Source organism: Carcharhinus amblyrhynchos, chromosome 28, assembly GCF_965287045.1.
Source record: "Carcharhinus amblyrhynchos chromosome 28, sCarAmb.v2.hapA, whole genome shotgun sequence".
Lineage (NCBI taxonomy): Eukaryota > Metazoa > Chordata > Chondrichthyes > Carcharhiniformes > Carcharhinidae > Carcharhinus > Carcharhinus amblyrhynchos.
Genome location: NC_137351.1, coordinates 7,211,275 through 7,236,529, shown reverse-complemented (window position 1 = coordinate 7,236,529; position 25,255 = coordinate 7,211,275). Strand labels below are relative to the sequence as shown.

Below are 25,255 nucleotides of genomic sequence, written 5' to 3'. Positions count from 1 at the left end.
CATTGTGAATAGGTTCCACTCACCCCCCCCCCCCCCCCCCCCCCCCCCCCCCCCACTGGCGAGAATCACATTTTGCATATTTTTTCCGAAGTGCCATACATTTGCGTCTTGGAACTCGCCCCAAAAAAATGGATGTGATTCTCTCCTGCATTCACTGCCCGTTCAGCACTTAGAATTCTTTTTGTAAGATTGCCTCCATGTCTTTTTGAAGTTCCACACTGTCCTTTTCACAGTTTACAAGACTTCCGAGTTTTGTATCATCTGAAAACTTTGAAATTATCCCCTGCACTCCAATATGTATCATTAAGATATCAGGAAAAGCAAGAATCCCAATACTGACCCCTGAGGAACTCCACTACAAACCTCCCTCTAGCTCAAAAAATATCCATTGACCATTACTCTCTGCTTCCTATTGTGCAGTCAGTTTTATATCCATGTTGCTACAGTCCCTTTTATTCCATGGACTGTAACTTTTCTCTCAAGCCTGTAGTGTGGCACTATATTGAATGTATTTGAAAGTCACATCAACAACATTACTATCATCAACCCTTTCTGTTACCTCTTCAAAAACTCCAGCAAATTAGCTTAACATGATTTCCTCTTTAGAAATCCAAGCTGGCTCTTCGTAATCAACCACATTTTTTCACGTGACGGTTAAGGTAAAGTCGCCACAGTCCCAGATAATCATAGGATGCTCTCCCTATGAGGGGGGAGAACTGACTCATAGTGATTTAACCTGAGGATCAATACACCTCAGGCAAGGGGGAAGCTTGAGAACGCTGGCCTTCATAAATAACCGCTGCCGGCACGGGAATTGAACCTGTCTATTGGTGCCGCTCTGTATCACTTAACCAGCTATCCAGCAAACTGAGCTAAACCTCTCTCAATAGATGCTGCCTGACCTGTTACGTTTCCAGCATTTTCTATATTCCACCTAACATGAAAATGTTTGGTACATTGACTTGATACAGAAAGTCATGACTGCCTCCGTGAGTCCTGTCTCTTTTAAAACCTGATAATTTTTTTTCCACAACTTTTCAGCCAGAGATCTGTCCTATCTTATTAAGCAGCAATATTTCATTATGAATATAGTGTACTGGTACTAAGCTTTCAAGGGCAGAATTGCAGACATTCTCTCTTCCATCTTCTTGGCAAAAAGATACAAGAGATCACATATCAACCGACTCAAGAACTGCTTCTTCTCTGCTGCCGTCAGACTTGTGAATAGACTTACCATGCATTAAGTTGATCTTTCTCTACATCCTAGCTATGACTGTAACATTACATTCTGCACTCTCTCATTTTCTTCTCTATGAACAGTATGTTCCATCTGTATAGCGCGCAAGAAACAATACGTTAATGTACGTTAATACAAGTGACAGTAATAAATCAAATCAAGATATAATTAGACAATTACAGTTGGACAATTAAAGATATATTTTCTATGTGGTTGTGACCAATTAAATGTTCCTCTATTCCTATATATTTCACTTAATTAGAATACCAATAAAATTACATTGATTTGACATTGTATTTTTCTTTTCATATAGACTGTCTTTGGAAAAATCCATTTGACGCCCTTCAGAAGCTTGATGATGCTAACATTATTGGCACAGGCCAAAATCATGTTATTTCTGCTCAGCAATGGATGGAGGAAAAGAAAATATTTGAAGTAATGTATGACACCTATCTTTCTAAGGACACCAGAGAAGAGAGTGAAGAAAAGCAAAGGTTTTGTTTTATCATTAATATTTTGACTTTAACAAGCTTGCACCAAAGTAGGAATGAAGCACAATTAAAGCTAAATTAGGCACAGGATTAAAGGGATTGGGAGACTGACATAATTGCAAGAATTAACTCTATGCATTGCTCAGTTCTGTGAATCGACCTCACATAGTCCTGTGAGTTGGTTTGAATATCTGACGTGGCTCAATGAAAGAGCTTTCTTCCTGGGCAACACAAAAACATAAGTACTAGGAGCAGGAGTAGGCCATTTGCCCCTCAAGCCTGCTGTGCCTTTCAATAAGATCATGGCTAATCATTTGGTGGACTCAGCTCCACTTACCCGCCCACTCACCATAGCCCTTAATTCTTTTACAGTTGAAAAATTTATCTATCCTTAACTTAAAAACATTCAATGAAGTAGCCTTGTTTGTTTTTATCCAACAATCAGATTTGTTCCCAGACAAAATAATTAGTAAAACACTGACATGTCTTGCTAATTGTTCAAGATTCATCACTGATTGTTTACCAATACAGTAACTATGACATTGGCAGCCTCAATGTCATTAATGGCTGGAAGGTGTCACAGATTTTTCTTATGTTAGCAAGAGGAGCAATAATACTGGGAAACAAGGGCAGGAAAATGAATTGAATTGATTTGATTTATTATTGTCACATGTGTTGGGATGCAGTGAAAAGTATTATTTCTTGTGCGCTATACAGACAAAACATACCGTTCATAGAGTACACAGGGGAAAGGCTAGGGTGCAGAATATAGTATTGCATTTACCGATAGGGTGAGGAGAAAGATGTGATAGGACCATTCAAAAGTCTGATGGCAACAGGGAAGAAGCTGCTTTTGAGTTGGTTGGTATGTGACCTCGGACTATTGTACCTTTTTCCTGATGGAAGAAGGTGGAAGAAGTATGTCTAGAGTACATGAGGTCCTTGGTTATGCTGGCTGCTTTATCGAGGCAGCAGGAACTGCCGGTGGAGTCAATGGATGGGAGGCTGGTTTGCATGATGCAATGGGCTATGTTCATAATTATCTGTAATTTCTAACAGTCTTGGTCAGAGCTGAAGCCATACCAAGCTGAAATACATCAGCACTATGAGTAAAACTGCGTCACAAGGGTATTTGAAGTAAATCTTGATTCTCTGGACAATGCACAGCCTTTACTCCTCAGAAACCTACAACCATCACCTTACCATTAAACTGTTTTTTGGCTCAGCATGTATATTTCTAGGGAACGATTCCGGCATTTCAGATTACCTGTCTCAAGACTTCAAGGATATTTTATATAAATGACGAGTACACGTTGTCACAATGACAAGATTCGAGCATGAGTGATATCAACCTGTAAGTTCATCAATTGACCAACCTATACTGAACACTGATTAAAGATGGCTACCAATTCATAGAATCTCTACAGTGCAGAAGGAAGCCATTCGTCCTATCGAATCTGCACTGACCACAATCCCACCCTGGCCCTTTTCCCATAACCTCGCATATTTATCCTGCTAATCCCCCTCAGACTACGGTTAATTTAGCACGGCCAATCAACCTGACCCGCACATCTTTGGATTGTGGGAGAAACCAGACCACCTGGAGGAAACCCACGCAGACACAGGGAAAATGCGCAAACTCCACACAGACAGTGACCCAAGGCCAGAATTGAACCCGGGTCCCTGGCGTTGTGAGGCAGCAATGCTAACCGCTGTGCCACCATGCCACCAATTAAGTGACTTACAGTTCAAATTCAACAATTTGAGCTGAAACAGAGTAAACTGCTTTAAAATGTGAGGCTACGTTCTAATGTGAGCCTTCAAGCAATTGTGAGGAGAGAGACCACTCCTAGTCCAGCCACCTATTGAAACTCAACACTGTCTAAGGAAGAAATGCTAAAAATTAAAATGCCCAAAGTGCTGGATATTGAAGCAACATCTACCTCAATCAGACCCACACCAAATCCTTTGGAAATACAGTGGGTGAGGAATAACAGAGTTTCATAATGTTATATAATACATAAATAAAGTATAGGTTGTGCTCTCTCTCTCTTTTGGAACAAATGAATTAACACGATTGAGGAGTCAACATACCAGAAATCTACAAATGGGTGGAGTAAGAATTGCAACATCACGTACACCTGACTGCATCCAAGAAACTTGCCATCCTAATCAGCCACAATGTTTAATCCAAGCCTCAAGGATAATTAAAGGACACTTAATTGTATAGCCCTTTACTCTAACTTCCCTTATTGCCAGTAACTGTCTGTGTGTATGTCACGTCAGGTTTTATTATCTCTTACTCACCGGTTTAGCACTGAATGAACTTGTTCTAATTTTAACTCAAGTAAACCTGATTTAATTAGCTCCTTATTGCTCACTGCATAAAAAAAGACATTTGGATTTGAAAAAGGCATATGCTCATTAAAAAGAAATCTAAACCTTTGTTGTAACGAACCAGGGAGGCTGAATAGAGGGGAGTCAGATCACTGCTTCTCACCTGGTCATATCATCCCAGACTTATTAAAAAACAAAGAGCAGTACAGCACAGGAACAGGCCCTTCGGCTCACCAAACCTGCACCGATCACGTTGTCCTACCTAGACCAACTGCCTGTATCATAGAATCATAGAATCCCTGCAGTCAGAAGGAGGCCATTCAGCCCCTCAAGTCTGCACCGACCACATCCCACCCAGGCCCTATTCCCGTAACCCCACATATTTACTCTGTTAATCTCTTGACACTAAGGGACAATTTAGCATGGCTAATCAACCTAATCCGCACATCTTTGGACTGTGGGAGGAAACCGGAGCACCCGGAGGAAACCTCTACACCCCGCTTGTTCATGTGCCTATCCAGCTAAGTCTTAAATGTCGCTAATGTCAACCATCCCACTTAGCAGTTCATTCCAAGCCCCCACCATCCTCTGTGTAAAAAACTTCCCCCACACATCTCTATTGAACCATTCCCCCCTTACCTTGAACTTGTGCCCCCTTGTGATTGCCATTTCTGTCCTGGGAAAAAGCTTCCAACTGTTCACCTTATCTATGCCCCTCATCATTTTATAAACTTCTATCACGTTGCCCCTCAGCCTCCATCTTTCCAGGAGAACAATCTCAGTTTATTCAATCTCTCATCATATGAGTAAAAATTCATATACCTTTAACATTGCCTTTCTATCTAACCAGTGTCTCAGAAATACTGCAGGGAGGGAAAGGCTCAGCATTACTGAAAACCTTGAGCATACATAAAGAGGAATTGCCTGTGTGTGGGTGAAATCATAGAATCATCCAGCTCAGAAGAGGGTCAATCACCTCATCATTCCTTTCCTGGCTGCGGAAGAGCAGTCCAATTTAGTCCCACACTCCAGCTTCTTCCCCGTAAAACTGTTTTAAGCTAAATTGTGCAGGGATATATCTAATTGACACCAGACATGAGGTAGGTCAAATTCCTGCCAGTCCTTAAATTGTGCTTTGAGAATGAAATTCAGGTTTTTTTGTTGCAGATTTGAAGCAGTAGTCTCTAAGAATGCATGTTATTAACTTATCACATCAAAATCCAGCCCAAAAAGGCAGTAATTTAAAAGGCCTCTGTTTTTAATATTTCTTGCTGATAGAAATTTATGTCACTTTAAGTTGATTACTGCAAAGCTGATCACAGCTAGTCCAGACAGATATGAATTAGGATTTACCCCCATTTGTATCTTCTAAGTATTTAGTAGGGTTTACCTCTTGATATGCAGTCCAACTGCCTGGGAAATCTTTATAACAAAGAACGTTGCAGGAGTTCCATTTCATGTAAAACTTTGCACCTTGCACATTTCCATTGCAAGCACCTGTCAGCACCAAATACAGGGATCAGGCTTTCAAGCCCCTTCAACACCATTACATTAATGCATCCATCCCCAAAACTGAAATCGCTTCCCTTACGACGCCAAAATCTTTACAATTTACATCTTTGAAAACCTTTGCTTTTTGTGTGTGATGACTAATTCACTGTTAGTTATGGGGAGCTTTACACATTGTAAAAGGAACAGTAAATCTCTGTTTTACCAGTCAGCTAATAAACCGGGACGAATAGGAGTTTTGTGATTATGCAATTTCATGTTTAGTTCTCTCATCGTGCACACAAATCCAAAGCAATAATGTGATACTATGGAGAATGACTGGAAGAAGAAATGTATGCTAAATTAAACTTTTAATATATTTTGTAGCCAGTTGGAGAGATTCTATACTTTTTGCTCATTTGGGGAGGCAGTGGCTTGGTGGTATTGTCTCTGGACTAGTAATCCCGAAACTCCAGGTAATGCCCTGGGGACCTGGATTCAAATTCCACCATAGCAGATGGTGAAATTTGAATTCAATAAAAATCTGGATTTGAAATATGAGCATGAAACCATTGTCGATTATCGTAAGAAACTATCTGATTCACTAATGTCCTGTAGGGAAGGAAAACTGTCATTCTTACTAGGTCTGGCCTACATGTGGCTCCAGACCCACCGCAATCGTGGTTGACTCTTAAATGGGTGGCACAGTGGAACCGGGTTTGATTCCTAACTTGGGTCACTGTGTGGAGTTTGCATGTTCTCCCCGTGTCTGCATGGATTTCCTCTGGGTACTCCGGTTTTCTCCCATATTCTGAAAGATGTGCTGGTTAGGTGCACTGATTCGAATAGGTGCCGGAATGTGGCAACTAGGGGAATTTCACAGTAACTTCACTGCAGTGTTAATGTAAGCCTTACTTGTGACATAAATAAATAAACTTTAAAAACTTTTCCTCAGTTCAGTTAGGGATGGGCGATAAGTGCTGGCCCAGCCAGTGATGCCCAGATCCATGAATCAAAAAAAGACATTTTTTGAAACCAAAATATATGTACATTTTTCCATTATAGAGCCATATTAAAATAATTATTTTTTAATTGTTTCAGCCAAGCAACATTTCACTTTCTTAACCTTGGACGAATTCTTCCAGTGGGCATGGAACAGAAAACTCAAGTTGGTAAGATGGTCTCCTTGTTCCAAAACAAAATGCTTACATTTTATTTCTGTTTATCTGTTTCTCTTTTACCATACCCTTTTATGCATCTTACATTTCTTAAATTACCCTTGACATCCAGAGTCCATCCAAGGTATCGCTGATAGCAAGGCTGGACAGCCCATTTCCATGCTTTCAAACAACAAAGAACAGGCCCTTCAGCCCCACCAAGCCTATGCCGTTCATGTTGTCCCTACTTAGACGAACCGCCTGTATCTCTCCATTCCTCGCCTGTTCATGAGTCTATCCAGATAAGTCTTAAATGTCGTTAACGCATCTGCCTCACCTTTAATAATGTTATCTTCCCAATGAATGTGTGAAAGCAGTCTGGAGTAATTTTTCTTCAATTCATGGGAATAAAAACTGCTTGACCTCTACCCAGTCCTTTCCCATAGCAATCCACCTGATGTTGGGAACTTGGTGCTCCATTCTTTGCCTTGAATGTGAAGATTATATCAGTCTAACACTTCCCATCAACAGTCCTGAGACTGGAGGACCGATTTTACCATCATGGTTGCCCATTTTCAAGCTCAAAAACTTGGTAAAGCTGGGCATGAGGTGAGTAGCACAATCCGCACCCACTTCCCCATCAGTGCCCTCTTTACCAAGGCCACAATCAGGACTGAGCCTGAAACAGGTGCAACAGCCATTTAAATGTATTTGCATGCATTTAAATTGACTTAATGGACTGCACGTCCAACTTTTCTGGCACTTCCCCCTTTACCACTGCTTTCGTCCATCCAGAACTGGCATGAAAAAGACATGGTCTGCAAAAGTCCAATTTGAGTGCTCCAGTTAGTGAGGAGGTAGGCGCTTAGCTCTTTGCCTGAGATCGGTGCGGGGCAGGAAGGGGAGATCCGCTGCCACTCTGCCTGAGATCGGTGGAGTGGAAGGGGAGTTCTGCTGCTACTCTGCCTGAGATCAGTGGCGGTGGGGGGGAGGGGAGGGGGATCCGCTGCCGCTCTATCTGAGATCAGTGGGGGAAAGGGGGGTCCCTTGCCACTCTGCCTGAGATCAGTGGAGATGAAAGAGAGTCTGCTGCCATTGTGCTTGAGATCAGTGGGGAGAAGGGGAGGGCATTGCCACTCTGCTTAAGATCAGAGGTAAGGGGGGTGCACTCTGCCTGTGATCGGTGTGGGGGAGGGGGGGAAGGGAGAGAAGAGGCCCACAGTGGGTCTGGATGGTGGGAGGGTGGGAGCATAAAGAGGTCAATAATGTTGTGAGGGTGGGGGACGGGGGAGGCAATATCTGGCCTGGGAGTGATGTGGCAAGGGAGCAACATTCTATCATTTTTCTTTTGAGCTTCCGCAGTTGGAGGCGCTGATTGGAGCTGCAGGATTTTGGGTACCTTAAGCCTATCCCACAGGCTTCTACATCACAATTTGGAATTGCTGATACTTTTTCAGGCAACGTGTGTAAGGGGGTCTAAAAGTCGGATCTGAAACACTCCCAGTTTTAAGTCCGCCCAACACTTAGAATCAAAATGGTAAAATAGGGCACTGTGAGTGCCAAGGACTAGAGGTTCAAACTATACTCTACTGCCATTGGTCTGTTCACTCTTCTTTGACTTCATCCCTTCATTTGTTATACAGCCTTTCGACATTTCACACATACTGATTATACTTAATGGTTGCATTTGTCTGTTAGCACTCGTGATTACTTGTAAGGACTTGTTATTCACCCGGCCTGCACTGCACTACAATGTCTGGACTTATCCTTTGATACTCTTGATTATCTGTTTGTGTCGGGCTATCATCACTTCCCCTATATATTCTGTGCCTGTGCATCTCGATCTGTTTCACCTGATGAAGGAGCAGTGTTCCAAAAACTTGTGATTTCAAATGAACCTGTTGGACTATAACCTGGTAACATGTAACCTCTCATCTTGTCCACTGCAGTCCAACACTGGCATTTCCACTTCTTCGACTTTAAAATCCATCTTTCTGATGTTTTTAGTAAAATGCTGAAAAATAGAAACATTTTTCAACTTTTCAAGGTGAAAAATATTAAAGTTTTTTAAAATTTATTTCTCAGTGTTACAAATAGGCTTACATTTATACTGCAATAAAGTTACTGTGAAAATCCCCTAATTGCCACACTCCGGCACTTGTTCAAATCCACTGAGGGAGAATTTAGCATGGCCAATGCACCTAACCAGCACATCATTCAGACTGTGGGAGGAACCATGCAGCATGCAACACAGAGGAAATCCATGCAGATACGGGGAGAACATGCAGATTCTGCAGAGACAGTGACCCAAGCCGGGTTCCTGGCGCTGTGTGAGGCAGTAGTGTTAACTACTGTACCAACCTATTGGTGCTGAAGTAAAACAGTTTCCATTGCAAAGCCCTATCAGCACCAAGTACCTCGATCAGGATTTCAAACTCCTTCAACACCATTCCAATAATGCATCCAACCCCAACATTGCAACCACTTCCCTTACTCCACCAAAATCTCTACAATTTCCATCTTTGAAAACCTTTGCTTTTTGTGTGTGGTGACTAGTTCACTGTTAGTTATGAGGAACTTTGTGGTGTGGGTCCATGCACATTTGGAACCGCATTACATTTCCCAAACTTACTTCACGTAGCAGACTTTTGATTGATTTCACTGTACTTGTATACCCGAGGAGAGTCCTTTCAAAGTCAGGACTTGATGCATTATTGAGACGGTGTAGAAGGAGCCGTGCGACACGTTTCCTGATCCCTGAGAATACTTCTTGCTGAGACAAGAGTCTGAATTTTCATGCTAATGGAGAGGGGCATGAAACGAGGGTAGATTGTACTTTGTGTATCCATGGTTTACAGAGGCAGCTGTGCACATTAAAGTCAAATTTTCACTAATGGGATGTCCAAAGGGAAGTGAAGGGTAAAGGGAAGTAAATTAGGTTTGATTTGATTTGTTTTATTAAACATACAGTGAAAAGTATTGTTTTTTGCGCGCTGCACAGACAAAGCATACCATTTATAGAGAAGGAAATGAGAGAGTGCAGAATGTAGTATTATAGCTACAGTCATAGCTAGGATGTAGAGAAAGGTCAACTTAATGCAAGGTAAGTCCATTCAAAAGTCTGACAGCAGCAGGGAAGGAACTGCTCTTGAGTCAGTTTGGTACGTGACCTCAGACTTTTGTATCTTTTTCCCGATGAAAGAAGGTGGAAGAGAGACTGTCCGAGGTGCGTGGGGTCCTTAATTATGCTGGCTGCTTTGCCGAGGCAGCGGGAAGTGTAGACAGAGTCAATGGATGGGTGACTGGATTGCATGATGGATTGTGTCACAGAATGCAGCAGCAAGGTGACAACAAGGTTTGGTTTTAATGCAGACAGATATAAAGGAAAAACTGGAAAGAGCAAGAGTTTTTGGATATTTATGCAGATCAAAATAGTTATTTTTTAAGTTTAAAGTTAATTTATTAGTCACAAGTAAGGCTTACATTAACACTGCAATGAAGTTACTGTGAAATTCGCCTAGTCCCAACAATCTGGCGCCTGTTCAAGTCAATGCACCTCACCAGTATGTCTTTCAGAATGTGGGAGAAAACCAGAACACCCAGAGGAAACCCGCACAGACACAGCGAGAACGTGCAAACTCCACACAGACAGTGACCCAAGTCAGGAATCGAACCCAGGTCCCTGACACTATGAAGCAGCATTGCTAACCACTGTGCTATCCAAGAGTACACTTCCCTGACAAGGAATTGAACCCAGGTTGCGGCGGTGAAAGTGCCAAATCCTAACCACGAGACCACCAGATTTGTATAATAAGTTTAGTAATGCAAGACAATGGATGCTACATGACAAAAATTGCATGTTGGACAATGGGGAAATAGTGGCAATATCACAGAATTGGTATTCCAGAGACCTAGGCTAATGCTATGGAGATGTCAGTTCAAATCCCACCATAGCTAGTAAAATTTAAGTTCAGTTAATGTAATCTGGTAAAACTGGTTTCAGTCATGACTTTGAAGCTATAATTGTTGTAAAAACCCATTTGGTTCCCTCGTGCCCTTTAGGGAAGGAAATCTGTCATGCTTAATTGGTCTGACTTCCATGTGACTCCAGATCCACAGCAATGTGGTTGACTCTTAACTGCCCCCTGAAATGGCCTAGCGAGACACTCAGTTCAAGAGCAATAAGGGATGGGCAACAATTGCTGACCTTGCCAGTGATGCCATGAAAGAATATATTTTTAGAAATGTTGTTGTGGACTTGGTGAACTGATCTGATTTTCCTTCCAGGTATTCCCAATACCTTATGTATGTGGTGGAATGGCAGTCATGTTCTACTCCATTATGTACTGAAAATACCAGTAGGAAAAGAAAAGATAGGTAAAAGTACCGTTCTATACAATGACAGTGCACTCTGAAGGGGCAAATTAATGCTTGATAGGAACTGCCTGGATAAAACTGGGATTCCTGTGTGCATAAAAAAAGTTCATTTGAGATGTGTTATGGACAGTTTCCTCATGGTGGGATTCAAACCAATGCAATCACTCCATCTTACCACAAGTACCTGTGCTACCCCCCTGTGTACGATTGATTCAAATGCCAACAAGAGTAAACTCTTTGTTCAAAGTTTCAAACAGAACAAGAATCTATTTTGAAAATGAAATCAGGCTCCAATTTGTGACTTTGAACATGTACAGCATAAAAGAAATGACCTATGTTTACAGCCTCTATCATACGCTGTTATAATCAAGGCCCTCATTAGTATGGTGATTGTAAAACAACATACAATTACCATCTCTCAAGACAACTCCCTTCCCATTAATTTCCCCTCTAGAAATTACAAGCCATTAAAATCTAACTCTCACCTTCCCTTAATTAGATTTTATTTAGTTTTCTGTCCAATCTCTTTCAGATTTGCAAGTGTCATTTAACATGGGCCTTAGCTTTTCCTTCTAGCTTCTCAAATGAAATATACAACTGTCTTTACTGTATATGTGACTTCTGAGAGTTTTTGTTAAGATCTTGGTTTAAATGTAAAGGCTAAAGTATGGGATTATCATAATATTTCTGCTGTTCTTTTGATCTGTAGAGCTGGAACCAAAAGCCGATATTGTCTGGCCTAATGCCTCTCCAATCACTTGTTCTGTTTCAAACGTGTGTGCATCTCTCCTCGCGATTGCCCTTGCAGATGAGACCATCACAATCTGGGATTTGTATTTGGGTCAGTGTTTGTTTTATCTGGGCATTTGAGTAGTTAATATTCAAGAATTAGCAATTGCCATTTGTTTATTGCTAATTAGTTCAGAATTGAATCGAATTAGTTTAGAAGTGAATCTAATTATTGACCCTAACTTCATTAAATCATTAGATCCAAACTCATGTTCTTTCAGGTATCCCAATATCAGTTTTGTCAGTTTCAACAGACGATACCATCTGGAGTCTGCAGTTTCTAGAGTCCAATTTTTGTATTCCTTTTGGATCGTCTAATGAATATAGAAAGGTTCAGGTATTGGTAACCTGCAAACATGGTGCAGTTTACCTTGTGACAGCCACCAAACACACTGAAGGCACCGTTTCCATGTTGAGAAAGAGGTGAGTTGGAGTGTGAAACTTGCAGTAGTCAGAGGTCCAAGTAGAAAATCTTGTTTAAGTGTGATTAAGATAATGTCATTTTCTATTGATATATTGGTATATTCTATTGATATATATCTACAATCAGAAAGAGGTTTCGTTAAAAAAGCAAAAGTGCTGCAGATGCTGGAAATCTGAACTAAAAACAAAACAGAAAATGCTAGAAATACTCAGCAGTGAAGGACTTGATTTTTAACCTTTGCAACATCTGGACCGCTAAAGGCGAATTGCTAGAAGCCCTGCCAGCAGCCTGTGTGCTGGTCCCTGGGTTCTATTGTGTTATGCTCACTGTCACCTAGAGGCTCTTTTTGAATGTGAGGTTGTTGATGAATCCTGCCTCATTACACATCACGAATCCCTCAATAAACTGCTCCCTGGTTGCCCTAGAATACACTGTTCAAGAAAATTGTCCTGAATACCCTCTGTGAACTCATTTTCCAGGCTACCTTTGTCATCTTGATTCGTGCATATAAATTAAATTCAGCCGTGATTATCATGGTATCTTTCTTTGACACTCCAGTGGGCCTATAAACTACTACAAACAACATTTTACCTCTTCTATTTCTCTACCAAAACCAATGCTACATTTTCCCCTTTCGAGCTAAGATCACCTCTCACTACCATACTAATGATCTCCTGAATTAACACCATGTTTTCCTAACTTCCCATCTCTTCAAAATATTAAATACCCTCCAGTATTCACATTCCAGTCTTGGTTGTTAAAATTGTTTAAAAATGAAAACAGAACCTGGTGGTACAGAGCGATCTTGGTGTCCTGGTACAAAGTATGCAGATACAGTAATTATGAAGGGGAAATTAAATATAGGTGTTTATTGCAAGGGAAATGGAATATAAAAGTAGGAAAGTTTTATAAGACCTTGGTGAGTACTCCAGTACTAAATACATTTTGGTCTCCTTATTTAAAAGAGCTTATCTCATGAAGAAAGGTTGAACAATTGACTATACCCATTAGAATTTTGAAGAAAGAGAGGAGATTTTATTGAAATGTATAAGATCCGGAGGGGATTTGATAGGGTGTGTATTGGGAGGAGATTTCCTCTTGTTGGGGACCAGAATTAGAGTTTAAGACCGGGATGTGACCTTTCTTCACTGAGGGTCGCTAGTCTGTGGAATTAACTTGCCGAAAAGCAGTGGTGGCTGGCTAAGTGAGTTTATTCAAGGCTGAGCCAGGTAGATTTTTGATAGATGCAGGGGGCAGACAGGAAAGTGAAATTGAGACAGTAATGTTTTGAATCCATATGACTTCTCAGAGGACCCAACCCCCAGATTTTCCAGTCAGCTTCCAGGTATCTACTGGAGTTGGGGTCCAGTGCAGCCTCCCAAGCAGCAAATCAAAAGGCCAGCACTGAGCAGACTTGATGACGTTGCCTACCAATAGATGTAGCAGCAGTTGCAGATTGCTGTGTAGCGTGGTTTTCTCTTCAACTATTCACACAGTGCTGGCTACTATAATCTTTAAAACATTGGCAAGTGTGTCTCCAATTTGACGTGCCATCTTTCTGACTTAATCCTGTGCCGCCTGCTGCTGCTGCTTTCAAGCTGAAAGGCTCTGACTGACCCTCCAGCTCCACCTACTATCTTTACTTAGATGGTGAACACACCTGTCTTGCTGTTAATCCTGGCTTAAATCACATTGAGTGACTGTGCCTCTCTCTCACACTGTGCTGGCTTTTGACCCCGATCTGAGCTTGACAGTGGGGCCATTAAGCCCGCAGACAAAATCCAGCCCAGTGTTTCAGGTCGATGCCCTGTCAGCACTAAATCCTAATGAAAGGTCATCAAGCTGAAATATAGGCTGCCCCCAACCCCAGCAGAAGGAATATCGGCTGGAAGCCATTTGGTCTGTGTTAGTCTGCCCATCCTCCAACCATAATAGGATGCGGGTTAGCCAAGCTTCCTCACTTCCATCCGTCACTGGAGAGGAAGTCCTGCCTTCGAGAGCTGCTGACGAGCCCAAGTTGAAGGGCCAATGGATCCCAGAGTGTTTTAAATTCATTTGGATGTGGACTTCACTGGCTAGGTCAGCAATTATTGCCCCCAAGAAGGTGGTAAGTAGCCTGGTGGATTGGGTGGGGAAAGCTTGGCTAGTTTAGGAATGGAGGTTGGGAGAGCAGGCAGCTAAGAAGGAAGTAGAGGGGATAATATCTTTGGGGCCCTGCAGGCTGCCACAAAGCCCCCTCCTACTCATAGTACTCTGTTCCTTCTTGCTCTTTTAAAAGCTTTGTTGAAAAATGATCTGCCCGTTCCTGCCTGCCTGCCCATGCTATCTATTATGACGTGGACAATGCATTATCGGTGTCACTTAGCTTGCATAGAATCATAGAATAAGTAAAAATGTGAATATAGAGACTTAGGCAGAAGGCTAAAGTGCAGGACCTCAAAGGTAGTAATTTCAGGACTACTATTGCTGTCACGTGCTGGTGAAAGTATGAATAGGAGGATTAGACAAATGAATGTGTGGCTTGAGAGCTGGTACAGGGGGCAGGGATTTAGACTTTTGGATCATTGGAATCTTTTCTGGGCAAGGGCTGACCTGTTCAAGAGAGATAGGTTACACCTGAACTGGAGGGGGACTTGCATCCTGGTGGGGAGATTTGCTAGAGCCACTCAAGAGGGTTTAAACTAGTTTGGCAGGGGGTGGGATCTAAAGCAATAGGGAGACAGAAGAGAAGTTTGAGAACAGCGCAGAAGTTAAAGAGAGCACATTAAGTAGTAAAGACAATATCAGTAATCCTGGTACCAGACAGATCAGGCAAAAGCAGGAGAGAGAGCAAGGGAAGTCCAGATTAAACTGCATTTATTTCAATGCAAGAGGCCTGACGGGCAAGGCAAATGAGAACATAAGAACATAAGAAATAGGAGCAGGAGTAGGCCATCTAGCCCTTCGAGCCTGCCCCGCCATTCAATAAGATCATGGCTGATCTGTTGTGGCTCAGTTCCACTTTCCCGCCCTCTCCTCATAACCCTTAATCCCCTCTCTTATCAAGAACCCATCAACCCGCTTCTTAAAAATATTTAGCGAGGCAGCCTCCACCACTTCAACGGGCAGAGAATTCCAGAGATTCACCACCCTTTGAGTGAAGAAGTTCCTCCTCAACTCCGTTCTAAACCGCCTCCCCTTTATCTTGAGGCTGTGCCCCCTAGTCCTACTGTCTTTTTTGAGCGGGAAGAGTCTCTCCACCTCTATCCTATCCATCCCATTCATCATCTTATACGTCTCAATGAGATCTCCCCTCATTCTTCTAAACTCTAACGAGTACAAGCCTAGTTTATTCAGCCTCTCCTCATAGCTCAATCCCCTCAACTCTGGTATCAGCCTAGTAAACCTCCTCTGCACTCCCTCCAGGGCTAAAATATCCTTGCGCAGGTGCGGCGCCCAAAACTGCACACAGTACTCCAGCTGCGGCCTCACCAATGCCCTATACAGCTGCAGCAAGACCTCCCTACTTTTATATTCAATCCCCCTCGCTATGAAGGCCAGCATCCCATTCGCCTTCCTGACCACCTGCTGCACCTGCAAGCTGGGTTTTTGCGACTCATGCACAAGGACCCCGAGGTCCCTCAGGGCATGGATGGGTACGTGGGACTGGGATATTATTGCAATTACTGAAACATAGATAAGGAGGGACAGGACTGGCAGCTTAAAGTTCCAGGGTACAAGTGCCATTGGAAAGATAGAACAGGAGGTAAGAGAGGAGGGGGAGTTGCACTTTTGATGAGGGAAAGCATCACGGCCGCACTGAGAGGAGATATATCCGAAGGTTCGGCCATTGAGTCTGTATGGGTAGAACTGAGAAATAAGAAGGGGGAAATCACTTTGATAGGGTTGTACTATAGGCCCCCAAATGGTCGGCAGGAAATTGAGGAGCGAATATGTAAGGAGATTACAGATAGCTCCAAGAAAAATAGGGTGGTAATAGTTGGAGATTTTAACTTTCCCAACATTGACTGGGACAGCCATAGTATTAGAGGGTTAGATGGAGAGAAATTTGTTGAGTGTATTCAGGAGGAATTTCTCATTCAGTACGTGGATGGCCCGACTAGAGAGGGGGCAAACCTTGACCTCCTCTGGGAAATAAAGAAGGGCGGGTGACAGAAGTGTTAGTGAGGGATCACTTTGGGACCAGTGACCATAATTCTATTGGTTTTAAGATATCTATGGAGAATGATAGGTCTGTTCCAAAGATAAAATTCTAAATCGGGGTAAGGCCAATTTTGATGGTATCAGGCAAGAACTTTTTCAAAAGTTAATTGGGAGAGTCTGTGGGAATGCAAAGGGATATCAGATAAGTGGCATGCTTTCAAAAGTGTGTTAACCATTTTTGAAATAAAATCTAACTGGACACTTTTTTTTCATCCAGAAATGAAGAGCCAGGAATCACTGTTAGTGCAGCAGCACTTATACCACAACTTTTAAAGGCAGGTGGAATTTTTTTTTAAATGTCTCAATAGTCTAGCAATCTGTACTGGCTCTGCCACTAAAAAGTAAAGTTTATTGATTAATCACAAGTAGGCTTTCACTACAATGTGAAAAGCCCTGAGTTACCACAATCTGGTTTGGGTACACTGAGGAAGAATTTAGAATGGCCGATGCACCTAACCAGCCTTTCAGATCATGGGAAGAAACCGGAGCACCCAGAGGAAACCCACAGAGACACCTGGGAGCATGTACAAACTCTGCACACACAGTGACCCAAGCCGGGAAAGGAACCCTGATCCCTGGTGCTGTGAGGCAGCAGTTCTAACCATTGTGCCACCGTGCCACCCGCTGGTTTCCATTTAATATGAAAATATGAACAGAGTCATGGCATGTGGCTCTGAAAAGGCACCAATAGAAGTCCTGGAGTCTTATGATAAAAACACACGACAAAGGCTCAGTTTGACCGAATTAAACCAGCAACTCTAATTACAGACAAGCAGGTCTTGAGTTTGAATTCTGGGTTAGTCATACTGTTCTGTCCCACCCATTAATTGTTATAGAGAGATAATCACACACACAGCACATAAGCAGAAAATACCTCTGTTGGTGAATTTTCTTGGGGGAAATTTTCCAAATTCTTTTCATTCCACCTTCAACACAATACATGCAGTGATAAGAAAATCAATTTTATTTTATTTCTATCCCATAAGGGTGATTCATCATATGAATTTTCAATGGTTACTTAACTCCCTGTTACTTTATTTCTGCCCAGTTTCTGCTGCCCATATCTGCTGTCATGTAATTGCAAATGCTTCTGGCTCACGTACCAGAATTTTATCAAAAATTAAACTTTTAAAATCATTTAAAGTAGTCTTTAAAGAAGCAATTTTGCAGTAGGAATTGAAATGTTAAGAACATTTTGACAGTGTATGCTATTACTACTTTCTCTTTTGGCTTCATTTGTTGGTATGGTGTTGTTCACAGAAATGTCTGTTAAGGAGGCCTTTGTAGACATCTGTATGTTAAACAGGAAGTCTTCATTGAACATCATTACACGGCATGAAGTAATCTTCATCTTTGTGTCTTAACATGTCTCTGGCCAACATCACACTGACCCTAGGTCTTGGTCGTTTGCCTTCTTACATCACTCTGGATGGTACTGTACTCAGTCCCACATTAATCCTATATATACACCAGACCCTTATACTCCTGTATCTTAAGTACAGTAGTCCACCTGAGACTGCCCTTGTTAAGATGGCTGCTCTCTTGAGCCTGTGAATCAGGATGCATGAGAGATGGAGACTCTCACTCCCATGTTGTCCTGTCCTTTATTTCTTTGTGGGGAATGAATGGTCTTGATGCTGATTATTTTTTGGATATTTGTGAACTGGGGATTTCAGCCATTGCTCTCACCACGCCACATACAAACACAACAGCACATCAGTGCATTGTGACATAGCTGTGAAATCAAAATAGACAGTAGGCCTGTCAGCATCAGAAAGAGAAAGTGCACGTCCACGATTCAGTTGGGATCCGCCGCTAGAAAGTAGTGCCTAGATTTTGGGTGCACTTGTTAAACACTTCCATAGATGTAGCATCCTCAACTCCTGTAGTTTCCATATCCAGCTAGAATAATTCAGAGTTGAAAACATTATCCCCAAGTTTCCAGGCCTGAAATGGCACTGACACTTACCCAATATAAGTTTGAAAAGCAGGCAAGAACTTAGGGTGGAATTCTCTAACCCTCCTTGCTGGTGGGATTGTTCAGTCCTGCCCACGTTGACCTCCACCGCAGGTTTCCAGACAGCGGCACAGGCAAGGAATGTAAATCACCATCAATCTTGGCAGGACTAGAAGATACCACCACCGGCCAGTGGTGAGCCACCTCTACCATGGGAACACCTGTCACGGGGGACTAAAGAATTCCACCCTTGGAGTGAGTCTTGATTCTGTTGGAGCTCCATCCAAAAAATTTAGGGTTAGGTGCCCCATGAACATAAGACACCATCTCCCCCCCCCATCGGTGGCATGTTCTACCCCCACACCATCACGGGTTCTGGCATCGGAACATGAGGGCATTTTCGATGGGTCCTCTGGCTGACCCCTGACATGTCTCAGCTGCTTCTTCCCCTCCATAAAGTAGCAAAGGAATTGCTGCTCCCAAGAGGGGCAGTTGCCCAGGCCCATGTCAGAAGTTATTTAAGTGCCCACCCAAGATTTGTGTCCAAGTTGTGGAATACACCAGTGGATGGACATTCTGCCCTGCTGTACATCCAGTAACAGAGCAAAGCACCAAGAATATTTGGCCCATGGTAACATCAGACTGTCTTCTGGTTCAAACAAAAGACACAAAGCTTCAAATTCTGGATATTTGAAACAAAAATAAAACATACTATAATCCCAGAGGGGCATGGTGAAACAGATAATCTCAGACCAAATCATGACAAGAGCAGTTAGGTGTCAAAATTATAATATGTTACAAACGGAAGAGCTTTTAAAAAGGAATCAAGCAAAAAGGATGTGAGAAAATACACACACGTAAGAAGAAATCAAGTGATCAATAGAATATTTGTGTGGAAAACAGGAGATAACTAGGTAGCACAAGTGATACTAGCACAAGACATACACTCCAAAGACGTGTGAGTTAGGTTGATTGGCCATGCTAAATTGCCCCTCTGGTGTCGGGAGGTAGCAGCTAAATATGAGAGTTACGGCAATAGTGCCTGGGTGGGAATGTTGTCAGTGCAGGCTTGATGGGCTGAATGGCCTCCTTATGCACTGAAGGGATTGTATTAATAGGAGGCTATTACCCTCTGACATGCTCATCTCTCAGCTGCTGGAGGTGCAAAGGCAGAGCTGGGAATAGCAGGAAGGGGTGTCAGTGACACCCCTGCAACTGCAAGGTCAAATGGAGCCTCTGTCACAGGAGATGTTTGGCAACCAGGCCAATACTGCAAGGGTGGCATCTGCAGTGAAAAGCTCAGTCCCTGAGGAGCATGGCTGACGGCTTTAACTGTGTGGTTCAGACAATGGTGGGCCTCCAGGACTGGTAGTGCCAGAGGTCTATGCTGAGACCTCAACTTTTAACAATTTATATCAATAATTTTGAGGGGATAACCATGATGTGGAGATGCTGGCATTGGAGCAGGGTGGGCACAGTAAGAAATCTCACAACACCCAGGTTAAAGTTCAACAGGTTTGTTTGGAATCATGAGCTTTCGGTGCTGCTCCTTCTTTAGGTGAATGAGGAAGGAACAGCACTCTGAAATCTCGTATTCCAAATAAACCTGTTGGACTTTAACCTGGTTGTGAGACTTCTTATTTTGGTGAGGGAAGTTAAGACGTGGCAGCTAAATTTGTAAATGACACGAAGATAGATAGGAAAGTATGTTGTGAAGGGGAACGAGAAAGTTGCAGATGGATATCGATTGGTAGAGTGAGTGCACAAAAATCTGATAGATGGCATATAATGTGGGAAAATGTGAAGTTGGTGTAGATGGAAGAGACGTAGATAGATTATTGTTAGGAAAGGGAATTAAAAGTTATTGGGCATTGATGGGAATGTGGAACTTGAAACACACACACAGATCAGCTACGACCTTATCAAATGACAGACCAGTCTTGAGGGGCCGAATGTGCTATACTGACAGCCTCTCTGGTAGGAATACCACCACCTACCCGTGTCTCCCCCCCTCCCCTCCCCCCCCCCCCCCCCCCCCACCTCTTATTTTCAGCATGAGTCTCCCTGATACACTCTGCAGTGCTCAGTATGGGAGATTCATTTTGGAAACCCCACTAAAAAAAAACCAGCAGGAGTTACTCCCGTTTTTACGTGAATTCAGCACTTAGAAGTTTTTTGGGAGTATCCCAGCCATTGTATTTTAAATTGAGTAAACTAAAATTCTACAAAAAAACTTTATTTTTTCTTTTCTCTAGTTTGTACTCGTCTTTACAAACGGCACAATAGCATTACACGACTTGACCCAAGAGGATGTTTTGTGCCATTGTATTTTGCCTCACCCACACGTAATTGCATCACCATGGGAGCCAGTATTTGCTTTTGACAGAGATGGCAGTTTCCTCTTTATCAAAGGTAGAAAAAGATGCATAATTTAATTTCATTTTTTTTAGGTTACTCTAATGTAAACATTGAGCTTTTGGATTTGATTACTTTGTATTGCATTGCAAACTGAATCTCAAACTGTGGTTCAGAGTTTCAAACTTGGGCAGTGCAAGTTTAATATGTAATGCCGAAATGATAAGGTCAGGGAAGATTGTACTGAGGCATAGGGCTGACTTATATAGGAAAGTGCGAAAGAAATCTGCAACAGAGGTCCACAGGTTGGACAGTGGTTTTGGATTAAGCTCCAAGAGGCAGATGGACGATGCAGTTGGCTAAGTTGGGAAACTTTACAACCTAACAGATCTACCTCCTTCACGGTCTACCAGACTTTCATTGTGGGATGGCAGAGGTTGGATGCAATCGGACCCACTGCCTTCTGAGACAGTTTGGAGGTGTGCAAGTGCCAATGTAGGCTGGTTAGATGGCCCATCTCAGTTCTGTTGGATTTCAGCCCAGTTTATGGCCACCAGGTACCCCAGGCTTTCTTCATAATCCTTTTATCCCTCATGCTCCGCCATGTTCACTCATATGCTCAAGACCATCTCCTATTCCACCCCCCGCCGCCCTGTTCCCCTGTCCCCCAACGTATATCTCCCATATTCTGCCCATAGCTACTCACCAGTATCCACTATGGGCAAACCTTAGGAGGCTTAGAGATGAAAAAATTAAACATCTCAAAATCTAATAGAAGTCTCACTCAAACAGCCATGGTATTGACAAAACCTCTCATTCATGAAACCCATCAAAGTGTAAATCTACTCAAATCGTCAATCTGTTGTAAAACAGACTTCTATTTCACCAGCCATATCAAAGTCAACTAATCATGTTGTAACCTCTTTAAACTGAGATAAATGGTTCTGGACCATTTGAAACTCAGCCAAGCATCAATACTGTTGCCCTCAAACTCTGGTCAACTGATATCATAGAGAAACATACAGCGTTAGCCCTTTTAACCATCAGACTTTGCTGGTGTCTTCACTTTGCTGATATCTTAATGAATGCCCATCAGGAAGTAATATGAATCTTGGCAAATCTGAACAATGGAGTCTGTTAAAATTACAGAAACAGATGGATTTTTTTTTAAGCTGCACCAGTTGTCTTGTCAACCAATGCACTCTGACAGCAAGTGTTTTTTTTAATTCTAAAGTGACCTAGAATCTGCCCTTCACAAACGTTTACATCTCATGGTCCCCACACTGTGGCTAAGGGAGTTTGAAACAGTGATGATAGTGTCTGTTTGAATTAACTTAAACAGCACTAATTTCAAATGGCTCTATAGATTTATGTTTTTCACCCACTGTTGGCAAAAACAGGTTCCATCAGAAATGGGTGCGAGACCTCCACGTCCAGGTCCTGCCCACCATTTTAAACAGTCACCATTTGGTGAAAAACAAGCCCAAACCTTGATAGTATTTACTGACGTGCATCTGAGTCTCATTGCTTCTCTGTAAATCTCCAGACCAAGGGTAGACTCCTGAGCTATACTGCCAGCTCCCACCCCCATCACCTCCAACTCATCGCATCTTACTGGGCCACAGCTGTAACCACAGGATAACCTGTGGGGGTGGGGTGGGGGGTTTAACGCCGCAATGATGGTCAAACAACTGTGTCCTTTTTTTATTGAAAATATTTAATAAGCTCCTGAGAGGACCCCTCAAGATGAATGTGGTTTCTTTCTACTCTACCAGCAATGGAAGGCTTCCTATTGGTCATTCAGCTTTGAGAGCCAGTCACCTTCAATTGGTTAGTGAGCAAGCCCTCTGAGCGATTAATGGCCAGTCAAAGCAAAATCACCATAGGTGACTGTCCCAACACAGGAGCAGGAGGAGGCCATTTGGCCCTTCGAGCCTGTTTCACCATTCATCAAGATTATGGCTGATTGTCCAGCTCAACTGTCTAATCCTGCTTTTTCTCCATTACCTTTGATCCCATTCACCCCAAGTGCTATATCCAGCCACCTTTTGTCACCCAACACAGTGTATGATTGGGACATGCATTTGACCCTGATGTCGGTGTCTCAACCCAAAATGTGACATTCTGCCTGGGCGGGCGGAGGAGACGGGGGGGAGGTGGTTGGGGGTGGGGGGGTGAGCTGTTTGGAATCCTTTGATCAGCCCTCTTTGTTATTGCTCCCAGGAGATAAAAAGATGAAGATAGACTCCCTCGACGGGACGGAAGGCAGCAGCAGCTCGTTATTTGCCTTCTCCTTGCTCTTTCTTTTTCCATTGGACGATTGTAAAATGAAGAAAGTGCTCCCACAGCCTCCTACACAGAATACCTGGGAAAAGAGATGTGAACAATTTCTGAAGGAATGGTGAGTTAATTATTTTTACAAAAAGATCACTCCTTAAGGTAAACCAAAGAAATATGATAATTCTGTATTCAAAGTTTCTAATACATTTTGCAGAGAAGGATAAACTCCACAGGAAACATACCAGCAGTACTAACATATATTTTTAATTTTGAATTTTTTCCTCATTTGAAGGTTATGATCGTGTGTGGCTCTACAGCCACTGACCATCCTAACTATCCAATTGGCCATTTATTTAATGTATTTTGTATTGGCTAGTTATTCAGCTACAAGAGAGTGGAAGTACTGAAAAGGAGAGGGTCACTCAGCCACACTCTACCCTGTGCCTGCTTGTTCGCAACTTCAAATAAGGCTCATTGGATGACAATTGAGTGAAGAGGTTGCTGGATATAGCATTTGGGGCAAATGAGATCCCAAGTTATGGGGAGAAAGCAGGATTAGACTACTGAGTTGGACGATCAGCCATGATCATGATGATTGGCTGAGCTGGCTTGAAGAGCCAAATGGCCACCTCCTGCTCCTATTTTCTATGTTTCTGTGTAAGAAAGAAACACTGGCTTATATTTCCTTCCCCTTTTCCTAACAAATGGGTGCTGAGGTCAGGTGTTGTTGAGATTAGTAACTCAGCACTGAAGAAATCTGGAACTTCCCTGCCTGTTGTGCTGGCAGCCGTGAACTGATCAGTTCATTTACTTACTGGGTTTATGATTGGGTCTCTTGTTCGACCTGATAATTTTGTCTTTGCTGTTGATATGTGTTTAAGGTTGAACTCCGTGGAGAGCAGAAATGAAGAAATGACAAAGTGTTGGAATCAGCTTCAGGAGCACGCCATATTAGTCAACAAAAGGAGAGAGACTAAAAAAAGCACAGCGTGTTCAGCAAGATAACAAAGATCCTCACTGAGATTGGAGTCCAGGATTTCTGATTCTTTTGCTGCATGGCCTCTTAAAATGAAGCTTTGGGAGCGTCCTGTTTGGATGAGAGTGGTTAGCACTGCTGCCTCACAGCACCAGGGACTCAGGTTCGATTCTCAGCTTGGGTTACTGTCTCTGTGGAGTCTGCACATTCTCCCCATGTCTGCGTGGGTTTCCTCCAGGTGCCCCAGTTTCCTCCCACAGTCCGAAAGACATGCTGGCTGGATGAATTGGCCATGCTAAATTCTCCCTCAATGTAACTGAACAGACGCTGGCGTGTGGCAACTAGGAGATTTTCACAGTGACTCCATTGCAGTGTGAATGCAAGCCTACGTGTGACACTAATAAATAAACTTTAACCCAAAGCAACTGAAATTGGAGATTACACAGTCTGCAGAAGGTGTGAGGGCATACTTAACCTTGGGTTGCTCTATGTGGCAGATTTTTGCATTGATGTTCCAAAATGTTGCACCTCGACACTACATGAAACTATTTATTACACTAGTTTTGAAACAGTAGAAATAATTGTCTGAGGCTTTACTGCTGACACGTAGCCTTGCATGAATCTTATCTCTAACCACATATTCAGCGAGTGATGTTCTGCATCAGCAAGAGTTTTGCACTCCATTGTTTCTGTTTAATAAATTGTAATCCTGTGTCTCTCATTTCTTTTTAGTGTTCCCCCTGCCAACTACTCCTGCCTTGAGTAAGAACCATCATTATTTCTGTGCTTAATTATTTTACCTTGTAATCTGTGAGGGGAGACCTTTCTTTCAAACTGAATAAAAATACAGTTAAATAAAATATTCCATGTGGCATGAATTGATACTACATTTCATGAAAGTTACTTTGGAGTGCAATCATTTAATAGGAATAAAAATCTGTGCAGTTTCCAATGCATGGGTCTGAAGGTTGCTACATTTACCGTGGATTTGCCTGACAGTTGGATTGGCTGGAAGTGAGTTTTACTTTTGGATAATTCTTCATTTAAAATTTGGAATCAGTGCAGCAGGATGTGGCCATCTTTCTCTCAACCTAAAAGCAGCATGGGGAGCTGAACAAGTTTACTGAGGCCATGCCCCAAAAGCATGTGGTGATTCCACTAATCTCAGTAATGCAGTGCTCTGG

General features: G+C 42.6%; 1 protein-coding gene across 4 annotated transcripts in view; it reads left to right on the top strand.

Annotated features, from left to right (window-relative positions):
• The window catches only part of wdr93 (WD repeat domain 93), a 46,889-nt gene extending 22,003 nt beyond the window's left edge, over positions 1–24,886 (top strand). For 2 of the 4 annotated variants that reach the window (XM_080214293.1, XM_080214292.1), the window contains exons 9-17: positions 1,551–1,731; positions 6,655–6,725; positions 10,998–11,087; positions 11,797–11,928; positions 12,098–12,299; positions 16,721–16,778; positions 20,716–20,872; positions 23,039–23,216; positions 23,977–24,886. In XM_080214293.1, the coding sequence (XP_080070419.1) occupies positions 1,551–1,731; positions 6,655–6,725; positions 10,998–11,087; positions 11,797–11,928; positions 12,098–12,299; positions 16,721–16,778; positions 20,716–20,872; positions 23,039–23,216; positions 23,977–24,100 (1,193 nt within the window). In that variant the 3' untranslated portion in view covers positions 24,101–24,886. Of the gene's footprint in view, positions 1–1,550; positions 1,732–6,654; positions 6,726–10,997; positions 11,088–11,796; positions 11,929–12,097; positions 12,300–16,720; positions 16,779–20,715; positions 20,873–23,016; positions 23,217–23,976 lie in introns of those variants that run through there. The other 2 variants (XR_013889605.1, XM_080214294.1) reach the window with 2 other exon arrangements.
• The last annotated feature ends 369 nt before the right edge of the window (positions 24,887–25,255 follow it).